Raw genomic sequence first — 21,006 nt, forward strand, 5'->3', positions numbered from 1 at the left:
CACGGTAACCTCCCCCATCTCTGTTCTCTCAGACCCACATGTTCCCACGGTAACCTCACCCATCCCCTGACCTCTCAGACCCACATGTTCCCGTGGTAACCTCACCGATCCCCTGACCTCTCAGACCCACATGTTCCCATGGTAACCTCACCCATCCCCTGACCTCTCAGAACCACATGTTCCCACGGTAACCTCACCCATCTCTGTTCTCTCAGAACCACATGTTCCCACGGTAACCTCACCCATCCCCTGACCTCTCAGACCCACATGTTCCCACGGTAACCTCACCGATCCCCTGACCTCTCAGACCCACATGTTCCCATGGTAACCTCACCCATCCCCTGACCTCTCAGACCCACATGTTCCCATGGTAACCCATCCCCTGACCTCTCAGACCCACATGTTCCCATGGTAACCTCACCCATCCCCTGACCTCTCAGACCCACATGTTCCCATGGTAACCTCACCCATCCCCTGACCTCTCAGACCCACATGTTCCCATGGTAACCTCACCCATCCCCTGACCTCTCAGACCCACATGTTCCCATGGTAACCTCACCCATCCCCTGACCTCTCAGACCCACATGTTCCCATGGTAACCCATCCCCTGACCTCTCAGACCCACATGTTCCCATGGTAACCTCACCCATCCCCTGACCTCTCAGACCCACATGTTCCCGTGGTAACCTCACCGATCCCCTGACCTCTCAGACCCACATGTTCCCATGGTAACCTCACCCATCCCCTGACCTCTCAGTCCCACATGTTCCCATGGTAACCTCACCCATACCCTGACCTCTCAGAACCACATGTTCCCACGGTAACCTCACCCATCTCTGTTCTCTCAGACCCACATGTTCCCACGGTAACCTCACCCATCCCCTGACCTCTCAGACCCACATGTTCCCATGGTAACCTCACCCATCCCCTGACCTCTCAGAACCACATGTTCCCACGGTAACCTCACCCATCTCTGTTCTCTCAGACCCACATGTTCCCACGGTAACCTCACCCATCCCCTGATCTCTCAGACCCACATGTTCCCACGGTAAACTCCCCCATCCCCTGACCTCTCAGACCTACATGTTCCCATGGTAACCTCACCCATCCCCTGACCTCTCAGACCCACATGTTCCCACGGTAACCTCACCCATCCCCTGACCTCTCAGACCCACATGTTCCCACGGTAACCTCCCCCATCCCCTGACCTCTCAGAACCACATGTTCCCACGGTAACCTCCCCCATCCCCTGACCTCTCAGACCTACATGTTCCCACGGTAACCTCACCCATCCCCTGACCTCTCAGACCTACATGTTCCCATGGTAACCTCACCCATCCCCTGACCTCTCAGACCCACATGTTCCCACGGTAACCTCACCCATCCCCTGACCTCTCAGACCCACATGTTCCCACGGTAACCCATCCTCTCACAATAACACTTACTTCAATATAAACCTTGAACTCATCAGTCTCTGACTTTTCCTATATATCTGTATTTTACTCTTTAGCAGAACTTTGAGATAAATATCATAAAAGACAAATATACTCTGATGATTTCTACCTCAAAGCGTCATTACGGTCAAAATGACCGTATGCATATTTAACATTGGAATAGCCGGGCCTCCACGAGTAACAATAGTCACCAGTCTAATAAATCAATATAATATAAACATTCACAAAGAAATCCATTTATATTTTAAGGAAGGTCATAGAAAGATGTTTACTAAAGCTATTTATTTCAAAAGAACAGAAGAGTTTTGAGTTGTATTTTAGGCCTATCTGTGTTTAGTAGCTGAGGTTATACGGCTGCTCCATGAAGTCAACCTGTTAATTTAGTAGACATCACACGCGTATTCCCCTGCACTACCACAGTCAGCACATACAGTATATATATATATATATATATATATATATATATATATTTGACAGTAAGAATATGATGCAATATAACAGAATAAAAGAGAAAGGTTGTTTTTCCCAAATAGCTATAGCTGATTGTCACCAGTACTCACATGAGGAAGGAGTTATGGCAACACGTGGAACTGCAGTTATTCTAGGAAATACTTGTATTTACAACATGAGTCCATTCACGCAGTATTTAGATCCTTTTTCCAAGACTAGAGGTTCATTACAAAACCTGAGAATCTCTTTCCGACAGGGTAGAGCAATCAAAACCTGAGAATCGACTCTTTCCGACAGGGTAGAGCAATCAAAACCTGAGAATTGACTTTGGACAGGGTAGAGCAATCAAAACCTGAGAATCGACTCTTTCCGACAGGGTAGAGCAATCAAAACCTGAGAATTGACTTTGGACAGGGTAGAGCAATCAAAACCTGAGAATCGACTCTCTCCGACAGGGTAGAGCAATCAAAGCCTGAGAATTGACTTTGGACAGGGTAGAGCAATCAAAGCCTGAGAATCTCTTTCCGACAGGGTAGAGCAATCAAAACCTGAGAATCTCTTTCCGACAGGGTAGAGCAATCAAAACCTGAGAATCGACTCTTTCCGACAGGGTAGAGCAATCAAAACCTGAGAATCGACTCTCTCCGACAGGGTAGAGCAATCAAAGCCTGAGAATTGACTTTGGACAGGGTAGAGCAATCAAAGCCTGAGAATCTCTTTCCGACAGGGTAGAGCAATCAAAGCCTGAGAATCTCTTTCCGACAGGGTAGAGCAATCAAAACCTGAGAATCGACTCTCTCCGACAGGGTAGAGCAATCAAAACCTGAGAATCGACTCTTTCCGACAGGGTAGAGCAATCAAAACCTGAGAATCGACTCTCTCCGACAGGGTAGAGCAATCAAAACCTGAGAATCGACTCTCTCCGACAGGGTAGAGCAATCAAAACATCTGGCCTACATGGACGTCTGGAGGGATATTGTAAAAAGCGCTGTTTGGTAAACTGTTTCTTTCTTTATCAATGCTCACCAAGCTGGTAAACAGTCTCTTCCTTCTCTATTTGACAATTGTAATATTGTCACCCATCAAACTGTTAATTTAATTTGACACGTCTATTATTAAACTGTATGTGTGAAAGTCGTTTTTAGATAGTTTGGATGGGCCGTCAGCTGGGCAGGCAACTGTTGCCTTGTTTTAGAATTTACAGTCTATTGCACTTCTAATATTTACACAATTTTGAAATATTAAAGGTCAGAATGATGATCATTCTGGTAGTGATGAAATTCCGGGCACTCCGTTTTGTTAAGAGGCATAAACTCCGCTGTCCACCATTTCAGGCAGTCTGTGGCACTGACAGTTCATTCAAACCTCAGTGAAAGTAGTGAATTGTTCGTGTATTAAAACGAGACATGATCACAAATGATCGGAAAGACATTTTATATTTGTTTTATTCTTCTTTGTGAAGTAGGATTTGATCATCATAGTAATAATCATAATATATTTTTTTAGGTCATATTGTTAAACATTGTTGAGGATTTACTGTATATACTCAGGACAGGAGATGTACAGTTGAAGTCGGACGTGTACATACACCTTAGCCAAATAGAATTAAACTCCGTTTTTCACAACTTTGGAACTATGCTTGGTATCGCTGTCCTTTTGGAAGACCCCTTTGCATCCAAGCTTTAACTTCCTGACTGATGTCTTGAGATGTAGCTTCAATATATCCACATCATTTCCCCACCTCATGATGCCATCTATTTTGTGAAGTGCACCAGTCCCTCCTGCAGCAAAGCACCCCACAACATGATGCTGCCACCCCCGTGCTTCAGGGTTGGGATGGTGTTCTTCGGCTTGCAAGCCTCCCCCTTTTCCCTCCAAACATAACGATGACCATTATGGCTAAACAGTTATATTTTAGTTTCATCAGACCAGAGGACATTTCTCCAAAAAGTACGATCTTTGTCCCCATGTGCAGTTACAAACTGTAGTCTGGATTTTTTATGGTGGTTTTGGAGCAGTGGCTTCTTCCTTGCTGAGCTGCCTTTCAGGTTATGTCGATATAGGACTTGTTTCACTCTGGATATAGATACTTTTATACCTGTTTCCTCCAGCATTTTCACAAGGTACTTTGCTGTTGTTCTGGGATTGATTTGCACTTTTCACACCAAAGTACGTTCATCTCTAGGAGACAGAACGTGTCTCCTTCCAGAGCGGTATGACGGCTGCGTGGTCCCATGGCGTTTATACTTGCGTACCATTGTTTGTACAGATGAACGTGGTACCTTCAGGCGTTTGAAAATTGCACCCAAGGATGCACCAGACTTGTGGAGGTCCACAATTTTTTTCTGAGGTCTTGGCTGATTTCTTTTGATTTTCCCATGATGTCAAGCAAAGAGGCACTGAGTTTGAAGGTAAAATACATACTTTTCTGGGATTTTCCAAGCTGTTTAAAGGCACAGTCAACTTGTGACCCACTGGAATTGTGATACAGTGAATTATAAGTGAAATAATCTGTCTGTAAACAATTGTTGGAAAAATGACTTGTGTCATGCACAAAGTAGATGTCCTAAACCGACTTGCCAAAACGATAGTTTGTTAACAAGACATTTGTGGAGTGGTTGAAAAACGAGTTTTAATGACTCCAACATAAGTGGATGTAAACAAGCGAGTATGGTTTACTGAATCACCTACATTGCATAGGAATAAACCCTCCCCTCTATTTTCTAACACCCTCCATATCCTTTTTATGACACCTCCCCACACTACCTCTCATCATGATCATCATCACACAACGCAGCATTCCACTCAACCTGATCAAACAGCCACTCTCTGGCCTGCCTGTTACCCTGTTAACAAAAAACTGTCTGGAAGGGCACCCTATTTCCTGGTTCTGGTCCAAAGTGTAGTGAGTAGGGACATACACAGAAGACGACCCATGGTGAGTGAATAGAGACATACACAGAAGACGACCCATGGTGAGTGAATAGGGACATACACAGAAGACGACCCATGGTGAGTGAATAGGGACATACACAGAAGACGACCCATGGTGAGTGAATAGAGACATACACAGAAGACGACCCATGGTTAGTGAGTAGGGACATACACAGAAGACGACCCATGGTGAGTCACAGATATATCAGTGACTAGATTCAAATGTGGAGATGTACAAACTGGTGTTTGACAACACATCTAAGCATGGCAACAGCAGAACAGAAGAGAACAGAGCAGACGAAGTAGCAGGGTAGAAACACGGACTACATCCTAAATGGCCCCTTATTTTCTATATAGTGCACTACTTTTGACAAGGGCCCATAGGGCTCTGGTCAGAAGTAGTGCACTATGTAGAGAATTTATTGCTGATTGGCACTCAACCAGCCTGCGAAGAACAGGAGTCACTCCCAGCCTTCAGGCTCTGAATGTGACTAATGCCATGTAATGTGTGCCAGGCAGAGAGTGGAAAGAAACGAATCCCATTTGTTCTCGCTGTGAAGTCTATCTACACCACACTGATACTAACCCATCTCCTCTCCCCTCCTCTCCTCTCCCCTCCTCTCCTCTCCTCTCCTGTCCTCTCCTCTGTCCTCTCCTCTCTCCTATTTCCTCTCCACTCCTCTCCTATGTGCTCTCCTCTCCACTCTCCTCTTTCCTCTCCTCTCCTCTCCCTCCTCTCCTATGTCCTCTCCTCCTCTCCTCTCCACTCCACTCCCCTCCTCTCCTATGTCCTCTCCACTCTCCTCTTTCCTCTCCACTCCTCTCCTATGTGCTCTCCTCTCCACTCTCCTCTCCTCTCCTCTGTCCTCTCCTCCTCTCCTCTCCCTCCTCTCCTCTCCCTCCTCTCCACTCCTCTCCCTCCCCTCCACTCCTCTCCTCTCCCTCCTCTCCTCTACACTCCTCTCCTCTCCTCTCCTCTCCTCTCCACTCCTCTCTCTCTCTCTCTCTCTCTCTCACTCTCTCCTCTCCTCTCCTCTCCTCTCCTCTCTACTCCTCCTCAGTGAAATGTATCTACACCACACTGATATTAACTCCTCTCTACTCCTTTACTGTCCTCTCCTCTGTCCTCTCCTCTGTCCTTTCCTCTGTCCTTTCCTCTGTCCTCTCCCCTTGTTACCCTGTTAAGAAAAACTGTCTCATTCAACCTGATCAAACAGCCACTCTCTGGCCTACCTGTTACCCTGTTAACAAAAACTGTCTGGAAGGGCACCCTATTTCCTGGTTCTGGTCCAATGTGTAGTGAGTAGGGACATACACAGAAGACGACCCATGGTTAGTGAATAGAGACATACACAGAAGACGACCCATGGTTAGTGAATAGAGACATACACAGAAGACGACCCATGGTTAGTGAATAGGGACATACACAGAAGACGACCCATGGTGAGTGAATAGGGACATACACAGAAGACGACCCATGGTGAGTGAATAGGGACATACACAGAAGACGACCCATGGTGAGTGAATAGAGACATACACAGAAGACGACCCATGGTGAGTGAATAGAGACATACACAGAAGACGACCCATGGTTAGTGAGTAGGGACATACACAGAAGACGACCCATGGTGAGTCACAGATATATCAGTGACTAGATTCAAATGTGGAGATGTACAAACTGGTGTTTGACAACACATCTAAGCATGGCAACAGCAGAACAGAAGAGAACAGAGCAGACGAAGTAGCAGGGTAGAAACACGGACTACATCCTAAATGGCCCCTTATTTTCTATATAGTGCACTACTTTTGACAAGGGCCCATAGGGCTCTGGTCAGAAGTAGTGCACTATGTAGAGAATTTATTGCTGATTGGCACTCAACCAGCCTGCGAAGAACAGGAGTCACTCCCAGCCTTCAGGCTCTGAATGTGACTAATGCCATGTAATGTGTGCCAGGCAGAGAGTGGAAAGAAACGAATCCCATTTGTTCTCGCTGTGAAGTCTATCTACACCACACTGATACTAACCCATCTCCTCTCCTCTCCTCTCCTCTCCTCTCCTCTCCTCTCCTCTCCTGTTCTCTCCTCTCCTCTCCAGTCAATGTGGAGACTATATACAGGGTATTACGGTACAGAGTCAATGTGGAGACTATATACAGGGTATTACGGTACAGAGTCAATGTGGAGACTATATACAGGGTATTACGGTACAGAGTCAATGTGGAGGCTATATACAGGGGGTGCCGGTACAGAGTCAATGTGGAGGCTATATACAGGGGGTACCGGTACAGAGTCAATGTGGAGGCTATATACAGGGTGTTACGGTACAGAGTCAATGTGGAGGCTATATACAGGGGGTACCGGTACAGAGTCAATGTGGAGGCTATATACAGGGGGTACCGGTACAGAGTCAATGAGGAGGCTTTATACAGGGGTACCGGTACAGAGTCAATGTGGAGGCTATATACAGGGGGTACCGGTACAGAGTCAATGTGGAGGCTATATACAGGGGGTACCGGTACAGAGTCAATGTGGAGACTATATACAGGGGTACCGGTACAGTCAATGTGCGGGGGTACCGGTTAGTTGAGGTAATTGAGGTAATATGTACATGTAGGTACATTAAAGTGACTATGCATAGATCATAAACAGAGAGTGGCAGCGGTGTAATAGAGATGGTGGGGGCAGTAGTCTGGGAAGCCATTTGATTAGATGTTCAGGAGTCTTATGGCTTGGGGAAAGAAGCTGTTTAGAAGCCTTTTGGACCTAGACTTGTCGTGTGGTGGCAGAGAGAACAGTCTATGACTAGGGTGGCTGGAGTCTTTGACAATTCTTACGGGCCTTCCTCTGACACCGCCTGGTATAGAGGTCCTGGATGACAGGGAGCTTAACCCCAGTGATGTACTGGGTCGTTCGCACTACCCTCTGTAGTGCCTTGCGGTCGGAGGCCGAGCAGTTGCCATACCAGGCAGTAATGCAACCAGTCAGGATGCTCTCGATGGTGCAGCTGTAGAACCTTTTGAGGATCTGAGGACCCATGCCAAATCTTTTCAGTCTCCTGAATAGGTTTTGTCGTGCCCTCTTCACGACTGTCTTGGTGTGCTTGGACCATGTTAGTATGTTGTTGATGTGGACACCAAGGAACTTGAAGCTCTCAACCTGCTCCACTGCAGCCCCGTCCATGAGAATGGGAGCGTGCTCGGTCCTTTTTTCCCCTGTAGTCCACAATCATCTTCTTTGTCTTGATCACGTTGAGGGAGAGGTTGTTGCCCTGGCACCACACGGCCAGGTCTCTGACCTCCTCCCTATAGGCTGTCTCGTTGTTGTCCGTGATCAGGCCTACCACTGTTGTGTCATCTGCAAACTTAATGATGGTGTTGGAGTCGTGCTTGGCCGTGCAGTCATGAGTGAACAGGGAGTACAGGAGGGGGCTGAGCACGCACCCCTGTGGATCTCCAGTGTTGAGGATCAGCGTGGAAGATGTGTTGTTGCCTACCCTTACCACCTGGGGGCGCCCCGTCAGGATGTCCAGGATTCAGTTGCAGAGGGAGGTGTTTAGTCCCAGGGTCCTTAGCCTATTGATGAGCTTTGAGGGCACTGTGGTGTTGAAGTCTGAGCTGTAGTCAATGAATAAGCATTCTCACATAGGTGTTCCTTTTGTCCAGGTGGGAAAGGGCAGTGTGGAGTGCAATAGAGATTGCATCATCTGTGGATCTATTGGGGCGGTATGCAAATTGGAGTGGGTTTAGGGTTTCTGGGATGATGGTGTAGATGTGAGCCATGACCAGCCTTTCAAAGCACTTCATGGCTACAGACGTGTGTGCTACGGTCGGTAGTCATTTAGGCAGGTTACCTTAGTGTTCATGGGCACAGGCACTATGGTGGTCTGCTTAAAACATGTTGGTATTACAGACTTGGGACAGGGAGAGGTTGAACATGTCAGTGAAGACACTTGCCAGTTGGTCAGCGCATGCTCGCAGTACACGTCCTGGTAATCAGTCTGGCCCTGCGGCCTTGTGAATGTTAACCTGTTTAAAGGTCTTACTCACGTCGGCTACAGAGAGCGTGATCACACAGTCTTTCTGGAACAGCTGGTACTCTCATGCATGTTTCCATGTTATTTCCTTCGAAGCGAGCATAGAAGTAGTTTAGCTCGCCTGGTAGGCTCATGTCACTGGGCAGCTCTCGGCTGGGCTTCCCTTTGTAGTCTGTAATAGTTTGCAACCCCTGCCACATCCGACGAGCATCAGAGCCGGTGTAGTACGATTCCAGCTTAGTCCTGTATTGACACTTTACCTGTTTGATGGTTCGTCGGAGGGCATAGCGGGATTTCTTATAAGCTTCAGGTTTAGAGTCCCGCTCCTTTAAAGTGGCAGCTCTAGCCTTTAGCTCAGTGCGGATGCTGCCTGTAATTCATGGCTTCTGGTTGGGGTATGTACGTACGGTCACTTCAACAGTATTTAATATGAGTTCCTCTCTAAGCTTTACAGGAATGTGGTTCTGAATATAGACCGCAACACCACCCCCATTGGCATTTCTGTTTTTTCAGTAGATATTATAACCATGTATTTCTGCTACTGTATCATGTGAGTTTAAGAATTAGTCAGTATTTGAACGTCTGTTACTATTGACTTTATTAACCTTGTTTCTTAGGCTACAAATGTTCATATGGACAATTTCTTTTGCACTTTTCTGTGATGCTTGATTGTTTTTAATGCTTTACTGGGGAAGCTTATCAGAAGTAGAATTAAGTTACTTCCATTGTGTCTGCCCACGCCCCTGGTATAATGCACGCTCGATGACAACTCAGCAACACAATGGAAGGCAGTAACTAAACGGGTCGGTTCATTGATAAATCATTGTCTCTTCGCAGCCTTGAAATGCGAGGACAGAGTCCAGGAGCCAAGATAATTTGGATGGACTCCGTCATTCCTGTAGAGCATCTTCTGTTTCCAGAAGGTGTCAAAGTTATCTATAAAAGTGATTCCAACAGAGCTACAGTAATATTTTAGCCAAGTGTGTAATGCCAGTAGCCTGCTGAATCTTTCACACTGAATCTTTCCAACGATCGTACCAGACCTGAAATGATTGGCCGCTTTTTGGAATCTTTCAGTGCTCGAGTCTTTAAAATCAATTTTCAGAAGTTCCCGAGCCAACCCTCCTGATGTCGTTTGACCCCACATGGACTACGACAGCGTCAGCTCCCAGCATCTGTTGTATAACAGTCGGAAGAAGGCTTGTAGTGTACTATAGCTCCAGGATATTACAGGCTTTTTGCTCCTGTAATGTGGTTTGCTTTTTGTCTTTTAACTTTAAATAACACTCTTCAGATAACGGCTCATCTCTATGTGTAGATAATGGCCCCTGAATCACTGTAGTGTCTGTGGACTAAGGCTCTAAGACTGGAAAGCAATTCTCGGCAACTAGTAACTGACAGAATTAAATGAAGCTGGGGAGTTTTTCCCCAAATTCTTCTGTAGCTTGAGATCTATAATTAATTACCAGCAAACATATTCGTAATGTACTGAACTCACTTTTCTGTCCAGGATAAAGTCAGTAGCTTGAGTATGTGTTACAGTTTATCTAGAGGTGTCCCAAATTGCACCTTACTCCCTCCTATATAGTGTTAGTATAAGGAATAGGCTGCCATTTTGGAGGCATCCGGAAGGTCTCGTAGTGAATCATAGGCAAAAGCCATCAGGGGGACAAAGAGAAGAAGCAGATAGGTCTCAGAGAACGCCGGCATGATAATTAGAATCACTAATACAAAGGATCATTCTGGCTATCTTTACCCTGCAACACAACACAATGGAGAGGGAAGTAGAATTTATGTCAACGAGAAAGATAAGATTAAAGGCTTAAAGATATTCTTCTCTGTCGACGCTCGGTTCTGTCAGGTTCCTAAATATATCTGCTGGCTGAACCGATACACACTGTTATTCTTCAGACGACACGTTTCATCAGTTTTTTTCCTATTTTATAACTGTAGTGTAGCTCCTATCACCCTACTGTAGTGTAGCTCCTATCACCCTACTGTAGTGTAGCTCCTATCACCCTACTGTAGTGTAGCTCCTATCACCCTACTGTAGTGTAGCTCCTATCACCCTACTGTAGTGTAGCTCCTATCACCCTACTGTAGTGTAGCTCCTATCACCCTACTGTAGTGTAGCTCCTATCACCCTACTGTAGTGTAGCTCCTATCACCCTACTGTAGTGTAGCTCCTATCACCCTACTGTAGTGTAGCTCCTATCACCCTACTGTAGTGTAGCTCCTATCACCCTACTGTAGTGTAGCTCCTATCACCCTACTGTAGTGTAGCTCCTATCACCCTACTGTAGTGTAGCTCCTATCACCCTACTGTAGTGTAGCTCCTATCACCCTACTGTAGTGTAGCTCCTATCACCCTACTGTAGTGTAGCTCCTATCACCCTACTGTAGTGTAGCTCCTATCACCCTACTGTAGTGTAGCTCCTATCACCCTACTGTAGTGTAGCTCCTATCACCCTACTGTAGTGTAGCTCCTATCACCCTACTGTAGTGTAGCTCCTATCACCCTACTGTAGTGTAGCTCCTATCACCCTACTGTAGTGTAGCTCCTATCACCCTACTGTAGTGTAGCTCCTATCACCCTACTGTAGTGTAGCTCCTATCACCCTACTGTAGTGTAGCTCCTATCACCCTACTGTAGTGTAGCTCCTATCACCCTACTGTAGTGTAGCTCCTATCACCCTACTGTAGTGTAGCTCCTATCACCCTACTGTAGTGTAGCTCCTATCACCCTACTGTAGTGTAGCTCCTATCACCCTACTGTAGTGTAGCTCCTATCACCCTACTGTAGTGTAGCTCCTATCACCCTACTGTAGTGTAGCTCCTATCACCCTACTGTAGTGTAGCTCCTATCACCCTACTGTAGTGTAGCTCCTATCACCCTACTGTAGTGTAGCTCCTATCACCCTACTGTAGTGTAGCTCCTATCACCCTACTGTAGTGTAGCTCCTATCACCCTACTGTAGTGTAGCTCCTATCACCCTACTGTAGTGTAGCTCCTATCACCCTACTGTAGTGTAGCTCCTATCACCCTACTGTAGTGTAGCTCCTATCACCCTACTGTAGTGTAGCTCCTATCACCCTACTGTAGTGTAGCTCCTATCACCCTACTGTAGTGTAGCTCCTATCACCCTACTGTAGTGTAGCTCCTATCACCCTACTGTAGTGTAGCTCCTATCACCCTACTGTAGTGTAGCTCCTATCACCCTACTGTAGTGTAGCTCCTATCACCCTACTGTAGTGTAGCTCCTATCACCCTACTGTAGTGTAGCTCCTATCACCCTACTGTAGTGTAGCTCCTATCACCCTACTGTAGTGTAGCTCCTATCACCCTACTGTAGTGTAGCTCCTATCACCCTACTGTAGTGTAGCTCCTATCACCCTACTGTAGTGTAGCTCCTATCACCCTACTGTAGTGTAGCTCCTATCACCCTACTGTAGTGTAGCTCCTATCACCCTACTGTAGTGTAGCTCCTATCACCCTACTGTAGTGTAGCTCCTATCACCCTACTGTAGTGTAGCTCCTATCACCCTACTGTAGTGTAGCTCCTATCACCCTACTGTAGTGTAGCTCCTATCACCCTACTGTAGTGTAGCTCCTATCACCCTACTGTAGTGTAGCTCCTATCACCCTACTGTAGTGTAGCTCCTATCACCCTACTGTAGTGTAGCTCCTATCACCCTACTGTAGTGTAGCTCCTATCACCCTACTGTAGTGTAGCTCCTATCACCCTACTGTAGTGTAGCTCCTATCACCCTACTGTAGTGTAGCTCCTATCACCCTACTGTAGTGTAGCTCCTATCACCCTACTGTAGTGTAGCTCCTATCACCCTACTGTAGTGTAGCTCCTATCACCCTACTGTAGTGTAGCTCCTATCACCCTACTGTAGTGTAGCTCCTATCACCCTACTGTAGTGTAGCTCCTATCACCCTACTGTAGTGTAGCTCCTATCACCCTACTGTAGTGTAGCTCCTATCACCCTACTGTAGTGTAGCTCCTATCACCCTACTGTAGTGTAGCTCCTATCACCCTACTGTAGTGTAGCTCCTATCACCCTACTGTAGTGTAGCTCCTATCACCCTACTGTAGTGTAGCTCCTATCACCCTACTGTAGTGTAGCTCCTATCACCCTACTGTAGTGTAGCTCCTATCACCCTACTGTAGTGTAGCTCCTATCACCCTACTGTAGTGTAGCTCCTATCACCCTACTGTAGTGTAGCTCCTATCACCCTACTGTAGTGTAGCTCCTATCACCCTACTGTAGTGTAGCTCCTATCACCCTACTGTAGTGTAGCTCCTATCACCCTACTGTAGTGTAGCTCCTATCACCCTACTGTAGTGTAGCTCCTATCACCCTACTGTAGTGTAGCTCCTATCACCCTACTGTAGTGTAGCTCCTATCACCCTACTGTAGTGTAGCTCCTATCACCCTACTGTAGTGTAGCTCCTATCACCCTACTGTAGTGTAGCTCCTATCACCCTACTGTAGTGTAGCTCCTATCACCCTACTGTAGTGTAGCTCCTATCACCCTACTGTAGTGTAGCTCCTATCACCCTACTGTAGTGTAGCTCCTATCACCCTACTGTAGTGTAGCTCCTATCACCCTACTGTAGTGTAGCTCCTATCACCCTACTGTAGTGTAGCTCCTATCACCCTACTGTAGTGTAGCTCCTATCACCCTACTGTAGTGTAGCTCCTATCACCCTACTGTAGTGTAGCTCCTATCACCCTACTGTAGTGTAGCTCCTATCACCCTACTGTAGTGTAGCTCCTATCACCCTACTGTAGTGTAGCTCCTATCACCCTACTGTAGTGTAGCTCCTATCACCCTACTGTAGTGTAGCTCCTATCACCCTACTGTAGTGTAGCTCCTATCACCCTACTGTAGTGTAGCTCCTATCACCCTACTGTAGTGTAGCTCCTATCACCCTACTGTAGTGTAGCTCCTATCACCCTACTGTAGTGTAGCTCCTATCACCCTACTGTAGTGTAGCTCCTATCACCCTACTGTAGTGTAGCTCCTATCACCCTACTGTAGTGTAGCTCCTATCACCCTACTGTAGTGTAGCTCCTATCACCCTACTGTAGTGTAGCTCCTATCACCCTACTGTAGTGTAGCTCCTATCACCCTACTGTAGTGTAGCTCCTATCACCCTACTGTAGTGTAGCTCCTATCACCCTACTGTAGTGTAGCTCCTATCACCCTACTGTAGTGTAGCTCCTATCACCCTACTGTAGTGTAGCTCCTATCACCCTACTGTAGTGTAGCTCCTATCACCCTACTGTAGTGTAGCTCCTATCACCCTACTGTAGTGTAGCTCCTATCACCCTACTGTAGTGTAGCTCCTATCACCCTACTGTAGTGTAGCTCCTATCACCCTACTGTAGTGTAGCTCCTATCACCCTACTGTAGTGTAGCTCCTATCACCCTACTGTAGTGTAGCTCCTATCACCCTACTGTAGTGTAGCTCCTATCACCCTACTGTAGTGTAGCTCCTATCACCCTACTGTAGTGTAGCTCCTATCACCCTACTGTAGTGTAGCTCCTATCACCCTACTGTAGTGTAGCTCCTATCACCCTACTGTAGTGTAGCTCCTATCACCCTACTGTAGTGTAGCTCCTATCACCCTACTGTAGTGTAGCTCCTATCACCCTACTGTAGTGTAGCTCCTATCACCCTACTGTAGTGTAGCTCCTATCACCCTACTGTAGTGTAGCTCCTATCACCCTACTGTAGTGTAGCTCCTATCACCCTACTGTAGTGTAGCTCCTATCACCCTACTGTAGTGTAGCTCCTATCACCCTACTGTAGTGTAGCTCCTATCACCCTACTGTAGTGTAGCTCCTATCACCCTACTGTAGTGTAGCTCCTATCACCCTACTGTAGTGTAGCTCCTATCACCCTACTGTAGTGTAGCTCCTATCACCCTACTGTAGTGTAGCTCCTATCACCCTACTGTAGTGTAGCTCCTATCACCCTACTGTAGTGTAGCTCCTATCACCCTACTGTAGTGTAGCTCCTATCACCCTACTGTAGTGTAGCTCCTATCACCCTACTGTAGTGTAGCTCCTATCACCCTACTGTAGTGTAGCTCCTATCACCCTACTGTAGTGTAGCTCCTATCACCCTACTGTAGTGTAGCTCCTATCACCCTACTGTAGTGTAGCTCCTATCACCCTACTGTAGTGTAGCTCCTATCACCCTACTGTAGTGTAGCTCCTATCACCCTACTGTAGTGTAGCTCCTATCACCCTACTGTAGTGTAGCTCCTATCACCCTACTGTAGTGTAGCTCCTATCACCCTACTGTAGTGTAGCTCCTATCACCCTACTGTAGTGTAGCTCCTATCACCCTACTGTAGTGTAGCTCCTATCACCCTACTGTAGTGTAGCTCCTATCACCCTACTGTAGTGTAGCTCCTATCACCCTACTGTAGTGTAGCTCCTATCACCCTACTGTAGTGTAGCTCCTATCACCCTACTGTAGTGTAGCTCCTATCACCCTACTGTAGTGTAGCTCCTATCACCCTACTGTAGTGTAGCTCCTATCACCCTACTGTAGTGTAGCTCCTATCACCCTACTGTAGTGTAGCTCCTATCACCCTACTGTAGTGTAGCTCCTATCACCCTACTGTAGTGTAGCTCCTATCACCCTACTGTAGTGTAGCTCCTATCACCCTACTGTAGTGTAGCTCCTATCACCCTACTGTAGTGTAGCTCCTCTTCCTATATTTCATGCATGATCTATTATTGGTCAAGTCTCTGATAACATGCTGGCTTATTGGTCAAGTCTCTGATAACATGCTGGCTTATTGGTCAAGTCTCTGATAACATGCTGGCTTATTGGTCAAGTCTCTGATAACATGCTGGCTTATTGGTCAAGTCTCTGATAACATGCTGGCTTATTGGTCAAGTCTCTGATAACATGCTGGCTTATTGGTCAAGTCTCTGATAACATGCTGGCTTATTGGTCAAGTCTCTGATAACATGCTGGCTTATTGGTCAAGTCTCTGATAACATGCTGGCTTATTGGTCAAGTCTCTGATAACATGCTGGCTTATTGGTCAAGTCTCTGATAACATGCTGGCTTATTGGTCAAGTCTCTGATAACATGCTGGCTTATTGGTCAAGTCTCTGTTAACATGCTGGCTTATTGGTCAAGTCTCTGATAACATGCTGGCTTATTGGTCAAGTCTCTGTTAACATGCTGGCTTATTGGTCAAGTCTCTGATAACATGCTGGCTTATTGGTCAAGTCTCTGATAACATGCTGGCTTATTGGTCAAGTCTCTGATAACATGCTGGCTTATTGGTCAAGTCTCTGATAACATGCTGGCTTATTGGTCAAGTCTCTGATAACATGCTGGCTTATTGGTCAAGTCTCTGATAACATGCTGGCTTATTGGTCAAGTCTCTGTTAACATGCTGGCTTATTGGTCAAGTCTCTGATAACATGCTGGCTTATTGGTCAAGTCTCTGATAACATGCTGGCTTATTGGTCAAGTCTCTGATAACATGCTGGCTTATTGGTCAAGTCTCTGTTAACATGCTGGCTTATTGGTCAAGTCTCTGATAACATGCTGGCTTATTGGTCAAGTCTCTGATAACATGCTGGCTTATTGGTCAAGTCTCTGTTAACATGCTGGCTTATTGGTCAAGTCTCTGATAACATGCTGGCTTATTGGTCAAGTCTCTGTTAACATGCTGGCTTATTGGTCAAGTCTCTGATAACATGCTGGCTTATTGGTCAAGTCTCTGATAACATGCTGGCTTATTGGTCAAGTCTCTGATAACATGCTGGCTTATTGGTCAAGTCTCTGATAACATGCTGGCTTATTGGTCAAGTCTCTGATAACATGCTGGCTTATTGGTCAAGTCTCTGATAACATGCTGGCTTATTGGTCAAGTCTCTGATAACATGCTGGCTTATTGGTCAAGTCTCTGATAACATGCTGGCTTATTGGTCAAGTCTCTGATAACATGCTGGCTTATTGGTCAAGTCTCTGTTAACATGCTGGCTTATTGGTCAAGTCTCTGATAACATGCTGGCTTATTGGTCAAGTCTCTGATAACATGCTGGCTTATTGGTCAAGTCTCTGATAACATGCTGGCTTATTGGTCAAGTCTCTGATAACATGCTGGCTTATTGGTCAAGTCTCTGATAACATGCTGGCTTATTGGTCAAGTCTCTGATAACATGCTGGCTTATTGGTCAAGTCTCTGTTAACATGCTGGCTTATTGGTCAAGTCTCTGATAACATGCTGGCTTATTGGTCAAGTCTCTGTTAACATGCTGGCTTATTGGTCAAGTCTCTGATAACATGCTGGCTTATTGGTCAAGTCTCTGATAACATGCTGGCTTATTGGTCAAGTCTCTGATAACATGCTGGCTTATTGGTCAAGTCTCTGATAACATGCTGGCTTATTGGTCAAGTCTCTGATAACATGCTGGCTTATTGGTCAAGTCTCTGATAACATGCTGGCTTATTGGTCAAGTCTCTGATAACATGCTGGCTTATTGGTCAAGTCTCTGATAACATGCTGGCTTATTGGTCAAGTCTCTGATAACATGCTGGCTTATTGGTCAAGTCTCTGTTAACATGCTGGCTTATTGGTCAAGTCTCTGATAACATGCTGGCTTATTGGTCAAGTCTCTGTTAACATGCTGGCTTATTGGTCAAGTCTCTGTTAACATGCTGGCTTATTGGTCAAGTCTCTGATAACATGCTGGCTTATTGGTCAAGTCTCTGATAACATGCTGGCTTATTGGTCAAGTCTCTGATAACATGCTGGCTTATTGGTCAAGTCTCTGATAACATGCTGGCTTATTGGTCAAGTCTCTGATAACATGCTGGCTTATTGGTCAAGTCTCTGATAACATGCTGGCTTATTGGTCAAGTCTCTGATAACATGCTGGCTTATTGGTCAAGTCTCTGATAACATGCTGGCTTATTGGTCAAGTCTCTGATAACATGCTGGCTTATTGGTCAAGTCTCTGATAACATGCTGGCTTATTGGTCAAGTCTCTGATAACATGCTGGCTTATTGGTCAAGTCTCTGTTAACATGCTGGCTTATTGGTCAAGTCTCTGTTAACATGCTGGCTTATTGGTCAAGTCTCTGATAACATGCTGGCTTATTGGTCAAGTCTCTGATAACATGCTGGCTTATTGGTCAAGTCTCTGATAACATGCTGGCTTATTGGTCAAGTCTCTGTTAACATGCTGGCTTATTGGTCAAGTCTCTGTTAACATGCTGGCTTATTGGTCAAGTCTCTGATAACATGCTGGCTTGTCAAGTCTCTGCTAACATGCTGGCTTGTCAAGTCTCTGCTAACATGCTGGCTTGTCAAGTCTCTGCTAACATGCTGGCTTGTCAAGTCTCTGCTAACATGCTGGTTGGTCGGTCAAGTGAACATGGTTTAGAGGCCTCGAAGCAGATTGTCAAATTTGATCAATTTACATAGAGACACTTTGTGCTCGTACTACATTTTTATTATACTGATATTTAGAATGATCATAATCATTTTAATTGGTTTAAGACGTCAAAGAACAGGATTTATTTGTCCTGTAAATAGGAGGTCTTGGTATTTTAATTGTTCGATTGTCTTCAGGCAACACTTGAATTGGACTAGCGCTAGTTGGCTTTAATCTGAGATCCTTGACAAAGACCTTTTGTCAAGAAAGTCTGCCTTCCATGCATCAATGTTATCAGCTGTCTTGGCTACATAAAGATCTGGTTACATTGATGTCATGCTGATGATATATATATCTGTTGGTTAGATTGTTATTCTATTGGTAAGGTAATAGCATTGAAGTGGGTATTTGTACCTTTTTTTTTAGACATAAATTAAAAAAGACACATTTTAACGATGAGACCATGCCACCACTTGAAATTACATTTACATTTACATTTAAGTCATTTAGCAGACGCTCTTATCCAGAGCGACTTACAAATTGGTGCATTCACCTAATGACATCCAGTGGAACAGCCACTTTACAATAGTGCATCTAAATCTTTTAAGGGGGGGGGGGGGATAGAAGGATTACTTTATCCTATCCTAGGTATTCCTTAAAGAGGTGGGGTTTCAGGTGTCTCCGGAAGGTGGTGATTGACTCCGCTGTCCTGGCGTCGTGAGGGAGTTTGTTCCACCATTGGGGGGCCAGAGCAGCGAACAGTTTTGACTGGGCTGAGCGGGAACTGTACTTCCTCAGTGGTAGGGAGGCGAGCAGGCCAGAGGTGGATGAACGCAGTGCCCTTGTTTGGGTGTAGGGCCTGATCAGAGCCGGAAGGTACGGAGGTGCCGTTCCCCTCACAGCTCCGTAGGCAAGCACCATGGTCTTGTAGCGGATGCGAGCTTCAACTGGAAGCCAGTTACTATTGTATTCTGAAATTAAGATAATGTGACTGTGAGCAGTTTTTTCAACAGAGTTTTCCTTTCTCTCCACAGCTCCAAGGGTCTCTGAGGAGGAAGATCGAGGGCCATACTCCTGGCTACTCCTCCCAACAGAACGGCCTGTCCTGTGGGCCGTCGGGGCTGGACTTCAAACGTGTCCGTCTGGAGGGGGGCAGCGGCAGTTTGGGTGGGCACGGACCCTGTTCCTTCAGCTCCGGGCAATCACAGTCCATGGGAGGCGACACTTCGTCCATAGGCCACCCCTTAAACAGGAAAAATAACAACAGCAGCTACATGATGCCCCATGGGGTCATGAACTCTGACCTCATCAACATGACCCTGAAGGAGATGAAGAAGGAACCTATAGACCATGTTACTTCCTGCGGCCAGAGGTCTACGGAGATGATGGTGTTCAGCAGCCAGATCGACCCGGAGCTTCAGGATCTGTTCGACGAGCTGACCAAGACCGTCCCGTCTCTGCACGACCAGGAGTTTGAGAAGATGCTGAAGCAGGATGATACGTTCGGCCTGGCGGATCTGGAGCGCGATGCGGCTACCCTCTGCTCCCACCTGGACAAGCCCATCAAGACGGAGTACTCCTCTCCAGACTACGGCCAGACACATGGCCATGGCGGCTCCTCACAGCTCCGCCCGGCATCCACTGGTCCCTCCTACACCATGTCCAGCTCCTCCCCCATCACCAACCAGAAGAGCCAAGGCCAGGGACCCTCGGGGCTGGCCGGACCCCCGAGCAGAGGTCTCCCTGGCTGGCCTGAGGTGTCCCATGCGGAGCAGCTAAAGCAGATGGCAGCCAACCAGAACCAGCAGCAACCCAACCCCCAGGCCCTGCTTCACCACCAACAGACTCAGGCTGGAGGGGGAGGAGGACCAGGCACCAGTTGGAACACGCAGCCCTCCTCCAGCTCCTTCCCCCAGGACAAGCTCTCCAACCCGGCCTCAATGGGCCAGAGGATCACCCCCCAGACCTCCATGGACAACCAGGGTAAAGGCATAAACAACTGTCTGTTCAAGCCCAACGGACACAACAGCTCCAGCCACCTGGATATGAAGGTGCTCAGCAACAAACCCATGCTCCACTTCAGCCCTAAAGCATCCCAGCAACCCTCCACTATGGCAGGTCCACTGAGTCAGACTACAGCCCATCAACAACAACAACAACAGCAGCAGCCGTCCACCTCAGCCCAGAACTTGAACACGAACCACCCAGTTCATAACTACCAGAACCCCCAGCAGCACCGGCCCGTGTCTGGGTCTCCTCACTTGCAGCCCAAGTCCCTGGCCCAGAGAACCCCTCTCAGCCAGCATGGACCTGGACCTGGACTCCACTTTAAACTGGCTCAACAACGACAGGTATTAATCCCCTATATAAATACTTGCAGACTATCCTTGCGTTGTTGTAGTGGTTGAGTTCCAGGACTCTGACTCGACTTGGACTCCAAGCGCTAGAGACTTGGGACTCGACTCAGACTCGAGGTTTAGTGACTTGACTACATCAGTGCATTTTAAGTATGTTCCATCGTTTATATGAAACAGTACATTTATCACATCAAATATCATATGAAAACGAATATTGTATGTCTGAAATAGAAATACATCTATCTATCTAATACATATATCGTCCCAGTCTATATTCAGGGCCTTCAGTCTATATCGTCCCAGTCTATATTCAGGGCCTTCCGTCTATATCGTCCCAGTCTATATTCA

The 21,006-nt window shown here is 46.6% G+C and overlaps 1 protein-coding gene across 1 annotated transcript in view; it reads left to right on the plus strand.

The window, feature by feature from the left end:
* zmp:0000001236 (mastermind-like protein 2) overlaps positions 1-21,006 on the plus strand; it is a 166,971-nt gene that overhangs the window by 92,548 nt on the left and 53,417 nt on the right. The window contains exon 2 of the mRNA XM_055878328.1: positions 19,336-20,652. Coding sequence (XP_055734303.1) covers positions 19,336-20,652 — 1,317 coding nt within the window. The remainder of the gene's footprint in view (positions 1-19,335; positions 20,653-21,006) is intronic.

Source organism: Salvelinus fontinalis, chromosome 23 (genome assembly GCF_029448725.1).
Source record: "Salvelinus fontinalis isolate EN_2023a chromosome 23, ASM2944872v1, whole genome shotgun sequence".
Lineage (NCBI taxonomy): Eukaryota > Metazoa > Chordata > Actinopteri > Salmoniformes > Salmonidae > Salvelinus > Salvelinus fontinalis.